The sequence below is a fragment of the Salvelinus namaycush genome, chromosome 32 (genome assembly GCF_016432855.1).
Source record: "Salvelinus namaycush isolate Seneca chromosome 32, SaNama_1.0, whole genome shotgun sequence".
NCBI classification, from domain to species: domain Eukaryota; kingdom Metazoa; phylum Chordata; class Actinopteri; order Salmoniformes; family Salmonidae; genus Salvelinus; species Salvelinus namaycush.
The window spans coordinates 1,748,497-1,769,201 of NC_052338.1; the positions used below are offsets into that span (position 1 = coordinate 1,748,497).

Below are 20,705 nucleotides of genomic sequence, written 5' to 3' on the forward strand. Positions count from 1 at the left end.
CTCCTGGCATCCGCCAAACTTAGATTCGTCCGTCGGACTGCCAGAGAGCAAAGTGTAATTCATCACTCCAGAGAACACGTTTCCACTGCTCCGGAGTCTAATGGTGGCGAGCTTTACACCACTCCAGCTAACACAGGCACTGCGCATGGTGATCTTAGGCTTGTGTGCGTGCGGCTGCTCGACCATGGAAACCCATTTCATAAAGCACCGACGAACAGTTCTGCTGACGTTGCTCCCAAAGGCAGTTTGGAACTCAGTAGTGAGTGTGGGAACTGAGGACAGACGATTTGTACGTGCTACAGCACTCGGTGGTCCCGTCCCCGTGAGCTTGTGTGGCCTACGACTTTGCGGCTGAGCCGTTGTTGCTCCTAGACGTTTCCACGTCACAATAACAGCACTTACAGTTGACCGGGGCAGATCTAGCTGGGCAGAAATGTTACGAATTGACTTGTTGGAAAGGTGACATCCAATGACGGTGCCACTTTGAAAGTCACTGAGCTCTTCAGTACAGGCCATTCTACGGTCAATGTTTGTTTATGGAGTGATGGCTGTGTGCTCAATTTTATACACCTGAAATAGCTAAATAGATTAATATGAATAGGTGTCCACATACTTTTGGCCATGTAGTGTATATGTACACACACACACACTCATCCATCCATTTAAAAAACATACAGTACAAAAAGAAAATCACTGACAAAAAAAAAGTAACATTTTGTCCATCAGTAATCATTGCTGCAGGTTTCCTAATAATATATTGGGGGGGACATGTGGTGGAGTGAGCGTGTAGGGGTTTAGAAAAATAACTCGAACACATAGGTAAGGGTGTGCTCTGGCCTCTCGTACAACAATTTTGTACTGCAGAATCTACAAATGTAAAAAAAAAAAAAAATCATGGGTAAAGCTAATTTGCAACATAAAATGGGAAATCATTTCAATTGGTATCAGTTTGAGGGACCAGTGTACACACACAATATAGATATCTATATCTAGATCTTGATCTATATATATCTATGGTAAAAAATAAACTTCACAACTCCTGTCAATTTAGAGAAACCATTAGTGAAACTAAAATGTTGTAAAAACCAAATGGGAAACCAAGGAAAAGTTCATCTGCGTTTGGTTTTAGGGTGGGAACGGTACATTTTGACCAAGTATAAGGGGGTGAAGGGAGAAATAGAAAGCCAGCCTGTCCCCCACCTTCAGATTTTTCTTTGTTCCTCCCATCAGTAAAAACAAAAACATTATTTATTTTAGAAAACAGTTCTATGTTACATACAACAGAGTGAAAGGGGGGGGGTTGAACACGATACAAAATTCCAAACACTCAATAATCAGCTCTTAACGATCTGTTACTATAACCATTTAACCCCGCCCCCCTCTCTTTTTAAGACTGCCCCCATGCTCTCCTCGCCACACTAGTGCTTTCCCTCAGCACATCGCCACCCGTGGCAGAGGTGAGTACTGCCGGTGTACTGAGCCAAGAGAATGGGATCACTGTAGGAGAGAGGGGGTTATATGGAGACCATTTGTGGGGAAGGATGCCCCCCTTTGTCAGACTTCGGGACAGGGGGCTGGATGATGGGCGGGTGTTAGTTGGCCCCCCAGTTGTAGCTGTTGTATGCAGACTTGTTGATCTGGGTCTTCTGTTGAAGCGAAGCATTCTGGCTGCGCTGTCCAGTGCCACCACTCTGTTAGGAGAGAAGATAGGAAGAGACCATAGGCAAGGTATTCTGTGCCAACTATTTCTCTCCAAGATAGTGTGACACACGCGCCGTCACATACACACACACACACACAGTACCTGTCCGTCCTGCTGCAGATGATGGTGCAGGATCTGCGAGTGGGGCTGCTGGTGCGGTGCCAGGATGTGCATGAAGGGGGCTGGAGCATAACCAGCCGCAGCTGGGGGGTTGATGGGACCACCGCCGCCCAGGGCCGGGGGCAGGCTGAAGGAAGCTGCCGGTGTACCAGCGTGGAAACCCTGCTGCTTCTCAAAAGACTGCTGCTGAAAGGATTAACACAACAAAGTCGGACGCCCGTTTTTTCTAGTCTGCAGATTTTACACTTGTTTTTCTACATAGACACTGGTTTTCATATCCTTTCCGTATGTTTCAGAAAATAATATTGTATTCTAGTGTTTAATAGCATTATTCTCACCTGCTGTGTCTTTGTGTAAACAGACCCTGAAATGTCTGGGACACCGGTGTTGCTTGACGTCACCGAGACTCCTGCAGAGGAAACAAAGGGGTTCGGACACATTTACTTCACCGTGTTCACCAGGTTACAACCCCTGCAGGAGAGGCAAGAAAACCCCTGGGAGTCAGATCCACAGAGTGATCCAGGATTAAGGCAGAAGTTTCGAATGAAAATTCTGTCAAACATGCATCACATTCTAATTAGGTGCAGGGTGAGAAACTCCACACAGAAACATTAAGGCTTGTACATGACTTGCTCCCATACCATTCCTATAGCAATAATGCCTTTTACATGATTTTCTCCTACACCATTATCGATCCTATAGGACTCCTTGTACATGGTTTGATTTGCTCCTACAACTCAGACTGCCCCGTTGAAGCATGCGCATTGATTTTGTGATGTTGCCAGGTAACCCATCTCTATCTACACACCTTGGATCAAAACTCAGTACAAGGCTGTATTGGAGCAATACAGGACTTTAAGAAGATGGTCACTAGATGCTAATAAACAGTAATCAGATGCATCAATGTAAGGGAAGGATAGTAAAGAAAAAGGCAGCAGGAGAATGAAAGAATGAGATGGGAGTGAAAAAAAAGAAGAGGATGATGCAAAGAAAGATGTGGCAGTGTATCAGTTCTAGTCAGCCATGGCGACGAGGGTCTGATTATCTGGTGGCGGCTACGTGTTGTTCTAGCACACCACTTGTCCCACTGCACTCGGAAGTCGGAAGCATCCATTTCAAGGGAAAAGCAGAGAAGAGGCAAAAAGCCTGAAAACCTGATGCTTCCGGTTTCGTCCAACCTGCGTTAGGTTAGTCCCCCTGTATCGCCATGGAGACGCAGGACAGGGTCAACAAATATGCGGCACAGAGAACAGAAAGACTCAAACCCGAGACTCTAATCTCCGGCGGTCACTCAAACGACAAGTCCAGTTTACCGTTACCTAGCATTAGCATCAAACTCAGGAAATTCACTTTAACTACATAAAAAAAAATACATTTCCCTTTATCTGCTGTAGTTGAGACAAAATATATATAGAGAGTTTGAGGGAGAGTATCACTTTGTAAACATGATACCTTCACACCCCAGTCTCCTGTCACCATTTCAGAGAATGGCAGTTCAACAGGCAGGGCCTCCATTTTGTCACTCGTTCACCAACCCTAGTGTGTGTATCCTGTGTCAACCACACAGGACAACGGGCAGAGAGGTACTGCTGACACATATTTAAGCAAGCACACGGTGGAAAGCTGGCAGCAGAGTGTGCATGGACCAGGGCTTCACAACTGTTAAGTGGTAGTATTGGGGCATGGAGGCAGAGGGTGGCGGGTGACTGCATAACAGGCATTTGTGTGGTGCAGACGGTAAGCAGCGATGAGTGAGAGGGTGGAGGTGATGACGGCGCGAGGAAGTGAGGGTTGGCGTGTGGCGGCACTCACCGACTCCAGGCCCGCTGACAGAGCTGGCTTGCTTGTTTTGTGCAGAAGCGGCGGCGGCCACGGCAGTGCCGTATCCACCCTTACAGAAATCCCCACTCCCTGAAGCCTGGCCCATATCCTCATAGCCTGAAACAGTCAGACGCAGCCCACAGCGTTAGACACACCAGGCAGGGTTAGGGGGTGTCAGGCGGGGTGGAGGCAGGAAGCAGAAGGTGGTGCAGATAGCAGAAGGTGCTGTGTGACCAAGTGGATAGAGGGAGAGAGATAGGATGATGGAAGGATAGAGGTGGAGCGATGGAAGTTTTAAGATGACCTCCATGTGGGAGGGGGTGGAAGGTGGAGGGTGTAGCCGGAAGCCCAACTCCAGTTGTTGAATGAGCAGAAGCAAGCAATGATAGGCAAAAGCAACAGAACACCCACCACCCTACTCCCCCGAAATATATGTAGTGGAAGGGCCATCGATACAGTCCACTTTTCAACTCCAAAACTACTGAAATAGAACAAATGACCATACCAACAAAAAAAAGGTACAAGGGTAAACTATACAGCCTTCCCCATTCAAAATAATGAGTTGCAGAACCATACAGCTCCCATTTCAGAAAAGCGTTAGAAACTTTAAGTCTTACAAAACGCACACCCTGCAAAAAAATGAAATAAATCACAAGGAGCCTCGACCTAATAATCAATATTGGTCCCAGATCACTATAGCTGGCCCATACCAGACAGCACTCAGGGTTGGTGTCGTTCGAATGGTTTGATGGTAACGGAGGCAGCAGGCAACAGTGACTGTGGCTCAGGGTTTCCGTTATGAAAATGTGGCGCCGGACATTTGGCCAGGAGCATTTTAAATTGACCAGACATTTGAGAAATTCAGATGGCGACATGTGCATTGGGTGCATAACCTGTTTAAGCATCCACCAACAGTGCTCAAAATGGTGCAATGGGGGGGTTCTTGGGGGTGGGGAACGGAGTCTATTGTATATAAAAAAAAATCTTCGGGGGGGGGGGGCTCGAATGGTTGAGGGACAGCTATTGGGGAACTGTTGGGGGAGGGGGGGATCTTGGAGGGTTCGGGTTTCACAAGTTTGTGATCATGAAAAAGGAAACTATGACATATTTTATATCACCATCATGCACACGCACCCTCACACATAAGGATGGCTCTGTTGCGGAAAGACTGATACATGTTTGATAGTGTCTTGATGCTGTATTGTTTGTCCTTCATGTTCTAATACTTTCATGTTACCCCTTCCTTGTGTTTTTTGTAATAAAAAAAATATGTTTTTTTAAGTGCTCAAAACGACAGAAATCAAACAGATTATGCCAATTAATCTTAACATAACATTCAAGTCAAAGATGCAATGACGTGTGTCCTTACCGCGCACTTTGATAGAACAACTGTCCACGTTTACTTTTGCTCAGGCAATGAACAGCAAAATCACTAGCCTATGCATAGGTGCGCGTGAGTTCCAAGTTTGGGGAAGCAAATTTTCACCATAAAAATGCACCTTTAAAAAAAGCATTCCATGAGTCATCGTATTTACCGACTTATGTAAAATGGCCTACTATTTGTAATGTGATGAGTAGATTGGACAGTCATTATTTCAGCTAATAATATAACGCACTGTTCTCAAAAAAGACTGCTCAATGCATGGCTGAGCATGTGCTATAGCAGATACGTTCCTTTCGTTGCACAGGAAACACATTTCATGCAACTCCTACACTTTGAGACATAAAAAAATATATTTTTTAATACGACAAAATACAGGATAGCAGAGTAGGCTAACACTGGCAAACATAACAATTAGCACAACTTTGACCATATAATTGGCCTACGAGGAGAAGAGAATATGACATTCATCTAAACTGGAGGAAATGATTGTCCAATTTTTTTTAACTTGCGTTGAACAAGGATGCTCTCCGCTGGTGCCAATAAGATAGGCCGACTGTTGAGACTTTTCCCCTAGGCTTATGGACGTGCCGCATATGAGCATATGTCTAACTACTATCCCCCATAGCAGTAAAAGTGTACTTATTCTATTGGTCAGCTTGTCTAGAAAGAAATAGCCCAGACAGACCCTGGGACAATTCGTACAACCAGTAGGTCTAGGCAACATATATATTTTTTTTTAAAGCAATGAATCTGATGCAACAGATCAGAACTATTAGCTTAAAATGTTGATAAACTATTTCTTAACATTATTAGAGCAGTAATGCGCACATGGCAGTAGGCAACGTACAAATGTGCATTTGGCTACCAGACAATGAAAGTTGAAAACCAGTAGAACATGAGAGAAATAGGCTACTGGTTTCAATGGCATATTAAAATAATAAGTATTGTTTTCAAAATGCATACTGCCTCCAGCTCAATGCTAAGTGGTTGCCTATGCATTTGAATGGTGAATGAAAAGCGTGTTTCAATTGCCAGTTGAGAAATAAAAATAGCTCTTAAATCGTGGGCCAAAAACTATTTTTAACACACGATTGCATTTAGAATTGTTGCGCAATGAGCGGGCTTATAAAAGAGCTGTCTGACAGATTTTACACCCAAAGGCTCTGTACGCATGTGATACATAATGAATATACACTCACATGCCAATTTAATTCCATACTTATGCAAATTAACACAGACCGAATTAGCATGACCGGTCAAATTTACATCAATGAATAGGCTAAAACTACTTCACAATGGGATTTTTCGCATCCCGAACAATTGGGCGGTGCTAATTTTATTCGTCAGCTTTTCCATTTTTGAACAGCCAAAAGCCGGCTATTACTGGCTAACGGAAACCCTGCTGTGGCTATGCATGCCCGATTAGAAAGGTTGGAGTTCATGCCGTTTCATCAACTAGTCATGTTGAAGAACAGTTGATGTAGACTGGTAATGTGGGCAATGTCAGCCTTAGGCACAGGCAAATGTTGCATCAAACCCAACAAACCTTTGAATGTGAGATGCCTATTAAATATAAAAGTGAAAGCACACATTGTCAACTAAACTGACTTTGTTGCATGTAGTGTAGATAGCCATTATATCAGTATGTACAGTGTACTGAATGACCCCTGAACAAATGCCGTTCCACAGGGTGTGAGTCTTACCAGTGTTGTAACCATGGGAACCGTAGCCGCTGGCCTGCTGGAAGGCAGTTGCCGAGGCATTGACTCCAACGTTCACACCGTGCTGCTTCGACGAGGTAGGGGCCACCTAGAAACCCACACAGGTTAGAGGTGAAACTCATATAATTCGTTGACTAACATATGTCAAAAAAATCAGCTGCTAGCACATGCCATTTAAAATTCCTTTTACAGCATACTGGATTCTCTCAATTAAAGCGAAAAACTGTTGACAGTACATTTGCGTCCCGATTATAAATTAGGACAGTTCGCAATTCATATTACAAACTGCATTTGTACATGTATCAGGAGAACATACTTCATAAACTTATATATATATATATATATATATATTTTATATTTTTAAACATCCAAAACAACACCCAGACAAATCATGTGAAACCTCACCGGGAACATAGCGGGGCCGTACTGGAAGGTGTTGGGCAGGCCCGGCACGCCGGTGTAATAGGGCAGGCTGGTGTAGCTGTAGCCTGGGGGCAGCGCTGGGTTGAGGAAAGGCTGCTGCGTGTTGTGGTGCGTCTGGCTCTGGTTCTGCTGCGTCTGCTGGGCCAACGTGGTGGCCGGCGCCGGGGACGACGCATCACCTCGACCAAACTTTGATAAGTCACCTGCACGGAGGGGAATGGGGGGAAAACAAAGAATAAGGTAAAGTGTGAAAAGAGTGAGTGAAAGGGGGATGAGAGGGAGATGAGTGAGAAAAAGTGACAACTTCCATTGTGTTCAAGCAATGGGCGGGTGAGTCATTGAGATCAGTTAGTCACGGCGAATAAGGTCTGACTATCTGGTGGTAGCTAAACATTGTTTTAGCACCACTGTCCCTCTGCATAGACATGAGACGCAGGTCAGGGTCAACTGATGCGTGTTTGTTCCCAACACCAAACGGCTCCTGTCACTGTGTTAGCACTCTGTACATAGACCATAGAATAGGAAAGTAGAGTTAGACACCATAGATGGAGGTTAGAATGGTGCTTACCAGAGTAAGGGTTGTTGCTCAGGCTGCCATCTCTGCCAGTCAGTGCTGTGTTGGGGGTGGCAAACGGGATGCTATAGTAATCCTGAGAAGACAGAAGAGGCTCAGTTTTTACTAGTACGAAAGGATTATGAGACTATATATCCCATTGCATCACATCGCAAAGTTCCTGGAAACAAATGAGTTCCAAGAACAGTTGTTCACGTCTGTAAATAGTCATATTTGGCCAGTCCACGCATGGATGGGTTACATCCAGATAGCTTAGACTCACCAATGGTATTCTTGTCTGGAGCATCTGTAGGTCATCATAGCCATACACCTGAGGCTGAGAAACAAGACAAAAGGGGGAAAACAATTACTTTGGGAATTTCCCTCCAATTGCAGTATACCATTATGAAGCACTAAATCTGAACTTTTAGAAAGTGTAAAAAACAGAATATAGAATGACGATGTGCGCAGATATAAGCAGTCAGTCACACTTCGATAGACCTCATGATTTCCATGACCTAAAGGCAGGTTTAGTTGACAGAGACCGTGAGGAGTACTTACAGGGTAGGCATGCAGTAGTCCGGGAGCCATAATGTATGGGTTGGGAAGCAGAGGGGGCACTCCAGGAGGAAGGTTAGGAGGTGCTTTCCCTGTAAAGAGACCAGCAAAAACAAGACAAAAAACATGTGAAATAATAGGATGGAAATTATAGTATTAAGAAAAGAAAAGAACAAAAACATACACACTTCAAGTTTACAACAAACCAGACCCCACTTGCATCCCAAATGGCACCCTATTCCCTATATAGTGCACTACATTAGACCAGGGCCCATAGGGCTCCAGTCAAAAGTGGTGCACTATATAGGGAACAGAGTGCCATTTGGGACGCACACCCTTTACCAACAATCCATGTCTAACCTGAGGAGACTGCAGAGCTGCGTGAGGAGGCGGAGGAAGCGATAGCCTGGGCTTGTGCTCCTGTGGACATGGCTGCGGAGGCAACGGCTAGAGGTCCCATGGAGGCTACTGTGTGGAGGCCCATGGCCACTAGGTTGCTCACGGGGCCCAAGCCCGAGGGGGCTGACTGAGACACTGTGTTCACTGAAGAGGGCTGAGGGGCCCCCATGGAGACCTGCTGAGCTGCTGCAACCACCGACGAGGAAGAGAGGACCGAGGAAGAGGGGACCGCCGAGACAGAGGAAGGGAAGGAGGAAGAGTGCAAGCTGGAGTCCTCTATGCTCTGGTGCTGTAAGGATGGATGAATGGAGAGAAGAGGAGATGGTTATGATAAACAAGATTAAATACTAGGTGAGATTAAGAAGTATTTGATGCATCCATCACAGGAAATGCAATCTCTTCTCTCACACACTCACCATTAGACTGGTGTTGGATGTGCGGACTTGGGATGGCGCAAGACTTTTCTGTTGTGTAGAAAGGGAACTGAAAGAACAAACGATCGTCCATCAGATTAGTTGAATAAAGAACAATTATCCACTGGCACTACTACAATCCAAACTCTTCAAATTACTCAAGTCTTTCAGGGTGGCATCTTACTTGCTGTGCTGAGGCATGGTATTCGGGGGCAGGTCTTCATTGTGCCCCAGAGCGCTGTGCGACAACTGATTGGATGTGGTCAACAAGGACACGGGCCCTGAGCCACTGTCTGTCAACGTAGCCATGGAGACTGACGCAGGCGTGGCCGAATCAGAGGCCGACTTCACAGACACTGCAGAGCCTGCTGCAGCTGGACAGGGACAGGAGAGAAAGAATCTGGGATTAGTATCAACCCAGATGGACGACAGCTCTAGAATACACACTGTCTAATAGGGCAGATTGCCATTCCAAACTGTATCCACTTTTAGGGACACTGGGTGAATAGCCGTAAAATACAAATAGAGGACCACAAAATAACAGGCATGGTTCCCGAGTACTTAACCTACATCCAGGAAATGCATTACAATGCATGTTAGCGGATTACCACTCACACGGTTGCCATGCTGGCCATAAACACCACATATTTAGACTTTCTTCACTGAAAACCCACACAGCTACCAAAATGACTCACCTTCCACAGAATGTGTCTGTATTGTATTGAATCCATTCTGAAAAAAACAAGTTCAGGTGGGCTTGTTAGGGTACACTAATTTAGGGGAGTCGTTTCCATAGCAACAGGCTATTCAATAAGGGGAGGGAGCCAATCAAAGAAAAGTGAAAAACATAAATTGCTTTATTTTGTATTTCTCTAAGAATCAAAGCAATATGATTAGAGGAATTAATCTCAAGGAGGCAGAGCAATATGAATGGAGGAATTAATGGAGGCTCGCCTCTTTCTGCGGGGAGGAGACAGGGGTGGGGAAGCGCCGGGCCTGGGGAGCCCTCTGGTCGTACATGTCAATCTGACTGGGGTTGGAGGGAATCGCCTCACTGGAGGACAAGAAGCAGAGAGATTAGATAAAGCCATGGGCTACTTTGAGAAAAGAGATGGGGTCCAGTGTCAAAGTGGGCCCACTGACACTGGTGCCCCACGTGTGTGTGTGTGTGTGTGTGTGTGTGTGTGTGTGTGTGTGTGTGTGTGTAGTGTTATAGCTGTATACAACTCATATCTTACACCAATTTTGCAGTGTCTGGTATGACCGATGTGTGCTCACCAGCTGGGGCTTGTGTAGAGGCTGTTTTGAACCTGGCTTCCTGGTGTGGTGGTGGGGGCGCTGTCGTAGTCCTGGAGCACAGGTTCAGAGCCAAACTGCAGTGCTCCAAACTGCAGGTTCAGCCCAGAGATGTCTGCCGAGCCAGGCATCTCCACCGCCATCGCTGGGATCTGGAATAAAATATAATAAAGATATGGTTGACGTCAGGGAAAGCAAGGTAATTATTTATGAAAAGGTAAGCAGAGGTAGGGAGGGAAATATAGGGGTTAGGCTAACAGTGATGAAAGTAAAGTGAATGTGTGCTCACTGTTAGTGCTCACTGCGAGTGAGCAACTGTTACCTATCGAAAATATTAGAAATTAGTCGCAGCATGACCAGCCATTCACTCAGTTTACATTGTCCTTATATCAGTGTTGAGCTGTTACCTTGGTGGTGATGGAGGTCCTCTTCTTTTGTTGCTTGAGCTTGTGCTGCTGCAGTGGCAGGGGGCTGGAACCCTGGGCATCCGATGAGTCAGGGGACACCTGGTGCCCCAAGGAGGGCACCGCCATCTTGGGGAGGGCAGACACAGGGGGCGCCATGTGGGACGAGGGGCTGTTCTGTGAGGGAGGGGGGAGGAAGGCGTCCAACACGGAGGTGGTGGGCTGGTAGGGATGGCGCTTGGTGAAGGGGCTGTGGACCGGAGGCTCTGGCTGGGCCTTGCTGTCTGGGGGGAGAGAAGGGGATGGGAGAAAGGAATGTAGGGGCTGCACCTGACAGCTATAAAACATCCAATTCTGAACCATGCATAGGGCATTTAAGATGTCTCCTCTTCATAACCAGAAAAATATAATGTAGGCATTTCAAAAGCTCTGTAAACCCAAGTTAGTCTAGCCACTATGTACACCCCCTGCTTTACTTAACCATACCAACTGTCCCTATATATTTCCTCCTACCATAGTGGCCCAGCTCTGCGGAGTTGGTTTCCCAGGAAGAGGGGGTGGGGTTGGGCTGTCCTGTCTGCGACTGCTGGGCAGCCAGCTGGGCCAAGGCTTGTGCAGTCTTAAACTGCTCCAAGAACTGGGAGCCGCTGGTCTTCCCTGTACTGCCTCCTTTAGGGTCCCCCACCTCCCCAAAGCCCTTCCGCAGCATGTTCACCTGCAATGGAAACAAGAGGAACTGAAATCCTGCAAGTTTCAGGAATGAGCGTCGAACAGAATAGAACAGCTGTGCTGGTTTATTGCTAGAACCAGTGTTGTCACGATACCAACATTTCACTAACGAGGACATGTAAACATAAGGTTATGGCAGTGATGGCGGACTGAAGATGGCAGTGCAAAATGAGTTATGAGAAATCGCAATATTCATTATCTCTAAAACTGACTAAATAGGAGCACTACACTGATCTATTTAATTGTGGGCAATAACATTCAAGCTGGATAATAACACCAAAAAACATAAGGCTAGAGAAGTTAATTGATAAATAATACAAACGCAGTCAAGGCCAAAACATGTCGGAAAGGAACCAGGAAGAAAAATGGAGAACCAAACTCCAAGACAAAATTCCTTGACAGACACCGATGATTTATGCTTTTCACCACCTGGTACGCCAAGAGTAGAAACCGTTCTGCTAAAAATCAATAAATTATAAATTAGGTGTACTTGAACTAAAGAAAATAAATATAGGAGATGAAGGGGAGCCTCGAAATTGGTGACGAAAAAGCCGTGACAATGGACAAAGAAACTAGCTAAAAGATCATCAATACTATTGAAATGGATGTTAAAGAACATGGTTTGAGAAGCCTTACTTGGAATACAGACTGTCGGATATTATTCATCCTAATCACACAGGTTTTTTTTGCATGGACGATACATTGGAGATAATATAAGACGAGTATGGGAAACAATAGAACGCCGAGAATTCTGGGAAACCAGGCCTGGTATTCATAGCTAACTTTGAAAAGTATGACGGGAACTTATATATAAATGCCTGGAATACTTAAATTTTGGAGAATCTCTGTTATACAATGGGTTAAAGTTATGGTAAATAATTGCTACTTCTCAGAAAGCATTAAAACAATGGTTTTCCACTATCAGCATGCCTATTTATTATGGCCATCAAAATGTTAGCTGTTCAAATCAGATCCAACAATAATATCAAAGGTCTAGAAATCTAGGGCTTAAAAACAAAAAGGTGTTATTATAGGCTGATTTTAAAAGAAAATATGAACATCCACAATTTGGATCCCTCCACAGCCTCTATACATTTTCTAACCTCTGGATTACAACCAAATTATGATAAATGCACTATATTACGTATTGATCACTAATAAAAATACAACTTTTACATTACCATGTAGTTTACCAATAAAACGGTCTGATGGTGAAATGACAAACTATTCACGGCTATTCACATCCCGAAAGAAAGAAATGATATCACAACAATAAAACATTATAGAAAGTTACTTATGCTAAGATCTAGCTGTCAATTAGTGGAAAAAAATTATATCCCTGATTAACTTTAGTCATATCCCAGTTTACCCATTTGCTAATGGCCTTGCCTACACCTATCAACTTGTTTTTTAAGTTACGAGCAAATAATAACACTTTATTTAGAATTGCAAGCCAGGCAAAATTAAAAACGGGCCTATTTATTTAATGAATATGAATTCACAGGGCAGAAATGATTAAAAAGCATTACTCTCTCACTAAAGGCTTCAGTCATACAAAAGTTATACTCAAATCCAAACTGTTTCTCTAGGAGATTAGTAAGAATGTCTCACCCCATGTCCAAGAACGTCCTTTAACCCCTCCCCCTTTATTTATTTAGATTGCAACCTCTCACTTTCGGTTATTTGAAAATGAAATATCCCAAATATTTTTAAAACAAGCCATAGAACGTTGGTTGCAATTTGAGTTTAATCCACCAGAAAAGACAGAACAAATATTACAACAATTATGGTTAAACACAAATATACAAAATTATTTTTAATAAACTATGATTTAAAAATATATATATAATATCATAAATTGGACTGGCGGAGATGTCACATGCAGCTAACAAAAATATGGAAATGTCTGCTCTACTCAAGATTACAATGAACTAACTGCAGCATTACCGAAAAGTGGAAGAGGCAAGTGGAAGTGGGAGAAAGTAAAGGAACTTGTCTGTTGAACCTGCATTCTTTTCTATGAGAATAGAACGGTTCAGAACTTTTGTGAAACATTTGAAAAATAAAATGGCAACTAGAATTAAAACTGGACGGCGTTCTGAGCGAGATGGGAGAGGTTGAGAGGAGCTTAAGGATGGAACAAAAAACAAACAAAATATAACTACTGTAAAATTTAGACAAGCTGGAAGTAGAAGCCTACAAACGCAGCAAAAAGAAACATCCCTTTATCAGGACCCCATCTTTCAAAGATAATTAGTAAAAATCCAAATAACTTCACAGATCTTCATTGTAAAGAGTTTAAACACTGTTTCCCATGCTTGTTCAATGAACCATACACAATTAATGAACATGCACCTGTGGAACGGTCGTTAAGACACTAACAGCTTACAGATGGTAGGCAATTAACCTGTTTGGGCTGCAGGGGCAGTATTGAGTAGCCAGATAAAAGGTGCCCATTTCAAACGGCCTCGTACTCAATTCTTGCTCATACAATATGCATATTATTATTACTATTGGATAGAAAACACTCTCTAGTTTCTAAAACCGTTTGAATTATATCTGTGAGTAAAACAGAACTCATTTGGCACAAACTTCCTGACCAGGAAGTGGAAAGTCTGAAAACTATGCTCTCTTCTAGGTCCTGCCTATAAATGGGCATGATACGTATTAGTATACATGCACGTCATACACCTTCCCCTGGATGTCAAGAAGCGGGGAGAGAAGAAATGGGGTGTTTATCTTGGTCTGAAGTGGAATAAAAGCTCTTGGAATGACTTGTCACCCATTTCCTGTTTTCAGGAAGGCGCGAGGGACCTAGATTTGCCTTCTGATAAGCTGACATTATGGACGACTAATATCTCCGGCTTTGATTTTATTTGATACATGTGACCATATCATCGTAAAGTATGTTTTTTCAATATAGTTTAATCAGATTATTGAATTTTTTTCGGGAGTTTTGCCGTGTTCCGTTCTCTTCCGTTTGTTGACATGGAGAGATTCGTGCCACTTGGCTAGTGTGCTTGCTAAATCGAGAGGGAAAGAGGCCGTTCTAAATCCAAACAACGATTGTTCTTGACAAAGGACCCCTTGTACAACATTTTGATGGAAGATCAGCAAAAGTAGGAAACATTTTATGATGCTATTTCATATATCTGTCGTACATGTGAACTAGTCGTCGGCGCCCAGCTTTTGGGTACTCTAGCTATATCGAAGCTGTATGTCGTAATGAAGTTATTTTTAGAATTCTAACACGGCGATTTCATTAAGAACTAATGGATCTATCATTTCCTATACAACATGTATTTTTTAGTTATGTTTATGAATAGCTATTTGGTCAGAATATGTGTGTCAGAAAAAGTGTCAGAAAAATATCCGGACGTTGTGGGAAAAAGCTACGTTAGCACAATGTATAACCACTGATTTCAGCTCTAAATATGCACATTTTCGAACAAAACATAAGTGTATGTATAACCTGATGTTATAGGACTGTCATCTGATGAAGAAAATCAAGGTTAGTCAAATTATATATCTTTTGCTTGTTTGTTACGATCGCTAACTTTTGCTACTGGGAAATGGCTTGTGTTTCTGGCTATTGTGGTAAGCTAATATAACGCTATATTGTGTTTTCGCTGTAAAACACTTAAGAAATCGGAAATATTGGCTGGAATCACAAGATGCCTGTCTTTCATTTGCTGTACACTATGTATTTTTCAGAAATGTTTTATGATGAGTAATTAGGTATTTTACGTTGGTGTCTGTAATTATTCTGTCTGCTTTCGGTGCAATTTCTGTTCGGTGCAATGATTTATACCTGAAATATGCACATTTTTCGAACAAAACATAGATTTATTGAATAACATGTTATAAGACTGTCATCTGATGAAGTTGTTTGTTGGTTAGTTTGGTTGGTTCTTGGTTAGTTAGGTTGGCTTTGTGCATGCTACCTGTGCTGTGAAAAATGCCTGTCCTTTTTTGTATTTGGTGGTGAGCTAACAAATATACGTGCTGTTTTCGCTGTAAAACATTTTAAAAAATCGGACATGTTGGCTGGATTCACAAGATGTGTACCTTTCATTTGCTGTATTGGACTTGTTAATGTGTGAAAGTTAAATATTTCTAAAAAATATATTTTGAATTTCGCGCCCTGCACTTGAAGTGGCTGTTGTCATATTGATCCCGACATAGGGCTTGCAGCCAGAAGAAGTTAAGGTCACAGTTATGAAAACGTAGGACACCAAAGAGGCCTTTCTACTGACTCTGAAAAAGACCAAAAGAAATATGCCCAGGGTCCCTGCTCATCTGCATGAACGTGCCTTAGGCATGCTGCAAGGAGGCATGTGGACTGCAGATGTGGCCAGGGCAAAAAATTGCAATGTCCGTACTGAGACGCCTAAGACAGCGCTACAGGGAGACAGGACGGACAGCTGATCGTCCTCGCAGAGGCAGACCACGTGTAACATCTGCACAGGATCGGTACATCCGCACATCACACCTGCGGGACAGGTACAGGATGGCAACAACTGTCCGAGTTACACCAGGAATGCACAATCCCTCCATCAGTGCTCAGACTGTCCGCAATAGGCTGAGAGGCTGGACTGAGGGCTTGTAGGCCTGTTGTAAGGCAGGTCCTCAGCAGACATCACCGGCAATAACATCACCTATGGGTACAAACCCACCGTTGCTGGACCAGACAGGACTGGCAAAAAGTGCTCTTCACTGACAAGTCGCGGTTTTGTCTCACCAGGGGTGATGGTCGGATTTGCGTTCATCGTCGAAGGAATGAACATTACACCGGGGCCTGTACTCTGGAGCGGGATCGATTTGGAGGTGGAGGGTCCGTCATGGTCTGGGGCTGTGTGTGTCAGCATCATCGGACTGAGCTTGTCATCATTGCAGGCAATCTCAACGCTGTGCATTACAGGGAAGACATCCTCCTCCCTCATGTGGTACCCTTCCTGCAGGCTCATCCTGACATGACCCTCCAGCATGACAATGCCACCAGCCATACTGCTCGTTCTGTGCGTGATTTCCTACAAGACAGGAATGTCAATGTTCTGCCATTGCCAGCGAAGAGCCCAGATCTCAATCCCATTGAGCACGTCTGGGACCCGTTGGATCGGAGGCTGAGGGCTAGGGCCATTCCCCCCAGAAATGTCCGGGAACTTGCAGGTGCCTTGGTGGAAGAGTGGGGTAACATCTCACAGCAAGAACGGCCAAATCTGGTACAGTCCATGAGGAGGAGATGCACTGCAGTACTTAATGCAGCTGGTGGCCACAACAGATACTGACTGTTACTTTTGATTTTGACCCCCCCCTTTGTTCAGGGACACATTATTCCACTTCTGTTAGTCACCTGTCTGTGGAACTTGTTCAGTTTATGTCTGTTGTTGAATCTTATTATATTCATACAAATATTAACACGTTAAGTTTGCTGAAAATAAAAGCAGTTGACAGTGAGAGGACGTTTCTTTTTTGATAGATACCAGGCCAAGTTCTCTGCTGCCAATGACTGGAATGAACTACAAAATCTCTGAAACTGGAAACACTTCTCCCTCACTAGCTTTAAGCACCAGCTGTCAGAGCAGCTCACAGATCACTGCACCTGTACATAGCCCATCTATAATTTAGCCCAAACTACCTAACCCCCTACTGTATTTATTTATTTTGTTCCTTTGCACCCCATTATTTCTCTCTACTTTGCACATTCCTCCACTGCAAATCTACCATTCCAGTGTTTTACTTGCTATATTGTATTTACTTCACCACCATGGCCTTTTTTTTTGCCTTTACCTCCCTTCTCACCTCATTTGCTCACATTGTATATAGACTTATTGTTCTACTGTATGTTTGTTTTACTCCATGTGTAACTCTGTGTTGTTGTATGTGTCGAACTGCTTTGCTTTATCTTGGCCAGGTCGCAATTGTAAATGAGAACTTGTTCCCAACTTGCTTACCTGGTTAAAAAAAAGTGAAAAATAATAAAAAAGTAACACGATACAGAGTAGTATCGCCATAACACGTGGAAAATTTGAGTGGCCTTAGCGTCCTGTTCGCCCTGTACCCCCAACGCGCGTTTCCGTTTTCTAAACGTTGTGCTACACAAAAAACCTGTCACTGATATTCACACGTCTACTCAATGCAACACATAGAATTTAACTTCACACTGTATAATAGAATACATCATAGAATTGCTGCTTTACTCATATTTGTAAATGCCTACCTGTGATATGGAGGAATGAGGGGAAGGGATGCATAATGATCTGCATGTCATTGCATGAAACCTTTACTCTTCAGTAAACAAACGCAGACTCCCTCACACACACGCACTGTTCCCAACTTTCAAAAAACAGGTACCAAACAGAATTTAAGGAGTACCAATTATTATTATTTTTTATTTATTTAAATAATCTATTTTAGGCTTACATTAGGCCTATATGAATCCTACCTTTGAAGCACATCTAATTAGTGAAGCAGACCGTTTTCCTTTCTTCAGCCAATCAAATTTGCTTAGACCTACTGCCAAGTTAGCAGGTTGTTAGCTAGGCAACATGACTGAACAAGCCATTATCTTTGCTGTGAAGCTGCAAGCATGCCTGTCCCACTGCTGTACTCGGATTTGTCTTTCCTGGCACTCCCGAGGCTGCGTGACAGCGTACTTGCAAAGCCTACACTAGCCTGTACACTTGGTTACATCGGAGAAGAAATTACACAATGCATCAACTTTGCTCGCTCTGCACGCTGCTCTAATGTATCAAATACACAAATGTAACAGAAGACTCAGTGACTGCATCCCCACTCACCATCACGGCTAAATTCGATTTTAAAAACTGATTGAGGAATAGATGTGCAGGAAGAGCGGACGGAGAGAAGCAGGTGAGTGATGGCTGGAAGAGGATGCTGGCTGGCTCATTACAGCTCCCACACGTGATATGATATGCGTATGAAAGTGAAGTGGATATTACTGGACCGGCGCATACAAGAGACGAGCGGCTGTTGCTTAAAAAATGTAACTGAATTTATAAACAAAACTGACTTCATTAACATTTTATAACAGGCGCCAGCATGTTCGTTTGATTGGTAGGGCTGAAAAATTTGATAGTATCATACGAAACTGTACTGAAGTATAATTTTTTTTTGGTATCATAACGTTTTGGTACAACACTTTAGGTCACTAAAACTGTAGAATAGGGTTAAGGCAGTTTTGTGTGTCCTGTGGGCTCACCATGCTGTGCTGGGTGTAGGAGGTGCTGCTGGAGGTGGTTTGGGACAGCGGCTGCTTGGAGTTGCTGAACACAAGTGACTGGGGGAGGGAGGGGGGCTGGCTGGCCTCTATGGGGCCCGAGGCCTCTGCCTCAGAGGATGGGGAAGTCTTCCCAAGCAGCACTGCCAGGTCAATCCTGCAGGGGACAGAGGTCAGAGTTAGTAATTAGCCTTGTCCGAGCCAGAACAGCCCATAGAGCAGGAGCCCATCTCCTGCTTCTGTAGCGTGAGGCAGCTTTATGTACAAGTACAACCCCTAGACAGGACACTAGCCTATCACAGGGTCTGAGAAACGGATGTTGTTCTGACTCACGTTAGCTAATTGATTGTTTCTGTGATAGTACGTTTTGGGGTGGATGAAACATAATACAGAGATGAAAATCATAGTCAACACCAGAAGTGCTTGAATTACAAATTTGAATGTTCTACACTCAGTAAAGGTGAAAACTTTAGATATTTGACAAGACTGCAGAGTTTGGTGATGTTGAAGACAAGTGTTTTACATGGACATGAGTCAGGATACACAATGCATGGATTTCAGTGAGTGGATGAGGAGTTGTGGTTGTATGTATGTATGTATGTATGTATGTATATGGGTCTTCCTATAAACTAGGGTACCAGTGAGGGTTTCTTACGCTGGACAACATTACACCATTGATAATAAATCTGCCTTTTTTTTTTTTTTTTTTTTTTTTTTTTTTTAAATGTGATTGCATTAAGATTTAAGAGGGGAACGTCGCTATATTCAATACAATTCATGAGTCGATTTAAAACCTGTGTAACGCTTTCTCATGGTTGGTGTCTTGACAGAGCTGTCCAAAATAGTGACAAAAAACCCACTTCTCTGTCCTTGCATTTATGGCAAATATAAAACACAACACGTAAAGTGCTGGTCCCATGTTTCATGAGGTGAAATAAAAGATCCCAGAAATGTCTATGTTTACAACCCTGTTAGTGAGTATTTCTCCTTTGCCAAGATATTCCATCCACCTGACAGGTGTGGCATATCAAGAAGCTAATTAAACAGCATATTCATGACACAGGTGCAACTTGTGCTGGGGACAATAAAAGGCAACTAAAATGTGCAGTTTTGTCACAATGCTACAGATGTCTAAACTATTGAGGGAGAATGCAATTGGCATGCTGACTGCAGGACTGTCCAGCAGAGCTGTTGCCAGAGAATTTAATGTTAATTTCTCTACCATAAACTGCCTCCATCGTTTTAGATTTAGCAGTACATCCCTCCGGCCTCACAACTGCAGATCACGTGCATGGCGTCGTGTGGGCGAGCGGTTTGCTGATGTCAACGTTGTGAACCGAGTGCCCTATGGTGGCAGTGGGGTTATGGTATGAACAGGCATAAGCTACAGACAACAAACACAATTGCATTTTATCTATGGCAATTTGAATGCAGAGATACCGTGACAAGCGGGCCATTCCCCACTGTCATGCCATTCATCCACCGCCATCAACTCATGTTACAGCATTATAATGCTGGTCATATTATTAACAAATCCTTATGCTTTATGCAAAACTAAGATTTTTTACAATTTATGAGCCCATTAATGTAAAGTAACATGGGCATATTGTTAACATATATTCATGTTTTATTCAGAACTGAGAGGTTGTAGCAATTGAATAAATCAATACCAAATAATCAATTGCAATGTACAATTAACTGCAATGGGAAATGAATAATTAGAACTACAATTAGAAATAAAACAAAGTATCACATTTTAACTAGTCAATTATGAAGAGGTGACCTAGTAACAATACCCTCACATCTGGCCTAGGCCTATATCTCTCATATGTTTTTCACTCTAAAACATGCGCGCAAAAAAATACTCACCAAATCTCTCCCATGGGCACACGCTCTGCCAGCCAGTCAAGTGGATCTCGACAGGCATAGTAATAGTTTAAAA

General features: G+C 43.4%; 1 protein-coding gene across 9 annotated transcripts in view; it reads right to left on the reverse strand.

The window, feature by feature from the left end:
* Positions 1-103: 103 nt before the first annotated feature.
* Positions 104-20,705, reverse strand: part of LOC120027537 (ubiquitin-associated protein 2-like) — a 47,193-nt gene continuing 26,591 nt past the window's right edge. For 4 of the 9 annotated variants that reach the window (XM_038972523.1, XM_038972521.1, XM_038972522.1 and 1 more), the window contains 18 exons: positions 18,746-18,920; positions 11,308-11,509; positions 10,798-11,078; positions 10,373-10,542; positions 10,049-10,148; positions 9,790-9,826; positions 9,279-9,468; positions 9,098-9,164; positions 8,643-8,970; positions 8,286-8,374; positions 8,008-8,061; positions 7,740-7,821; positions 7,154-7,374; positions 6,731-6,836; positions 3,635-3,760; positions 2,161-2,231; positions 1,805-2,008; positions 104-1,691 (listed from right to left, as the gene is read on the reverse strand). In XM_038972523.1, coding sequence (XP_038828451.1) covers positions 1,593-1,691; positions 1,805-2,008; positions 2,161-2,231; positions 3,635-3,760; positions 6,731-6,836; positions 7,154-7,374; positions 7,740-7,821; positions 8,008-8,061; positions 8,286-8,374; positions 8,643-8,970; positions 9,098-9,164; positions 9,279-9,468; positions 9,790-9,826; positions 10,049-10,148; positions 10,373-10,542; positions 10,798-11,078; positions 11,308-11,509; positions 18,746-18,920 — 2,602 coding nt within the window. In that variant the 3' untranslated portion in view covers positions 104-1,592. The remainder of the gene's footprint in view (positions 1,692-1,804; positions 2,009-2,160; positions 2,232-3,634; positions 3,761-6,730; positions 6,837-7,153; positions 7,375-7,739; positions 7,822-8,007; positions 8,062-8,285; positions 8,375-8,642; positions 8,971-9,097; positions 9,165-9,278; positions 9,469-9,789; positions 9,827-10,048; positions 10,149-10,372; positions 10,543-10,797; positions 11,079-11,307; positions 11,510-18,745; positions 18,921-20,705) is intronic. The other 5 variants (XM_038972527.1, XM_038972526.1, XM_038972524.1 and 2 more) reach the window with 3 other exon arrangements.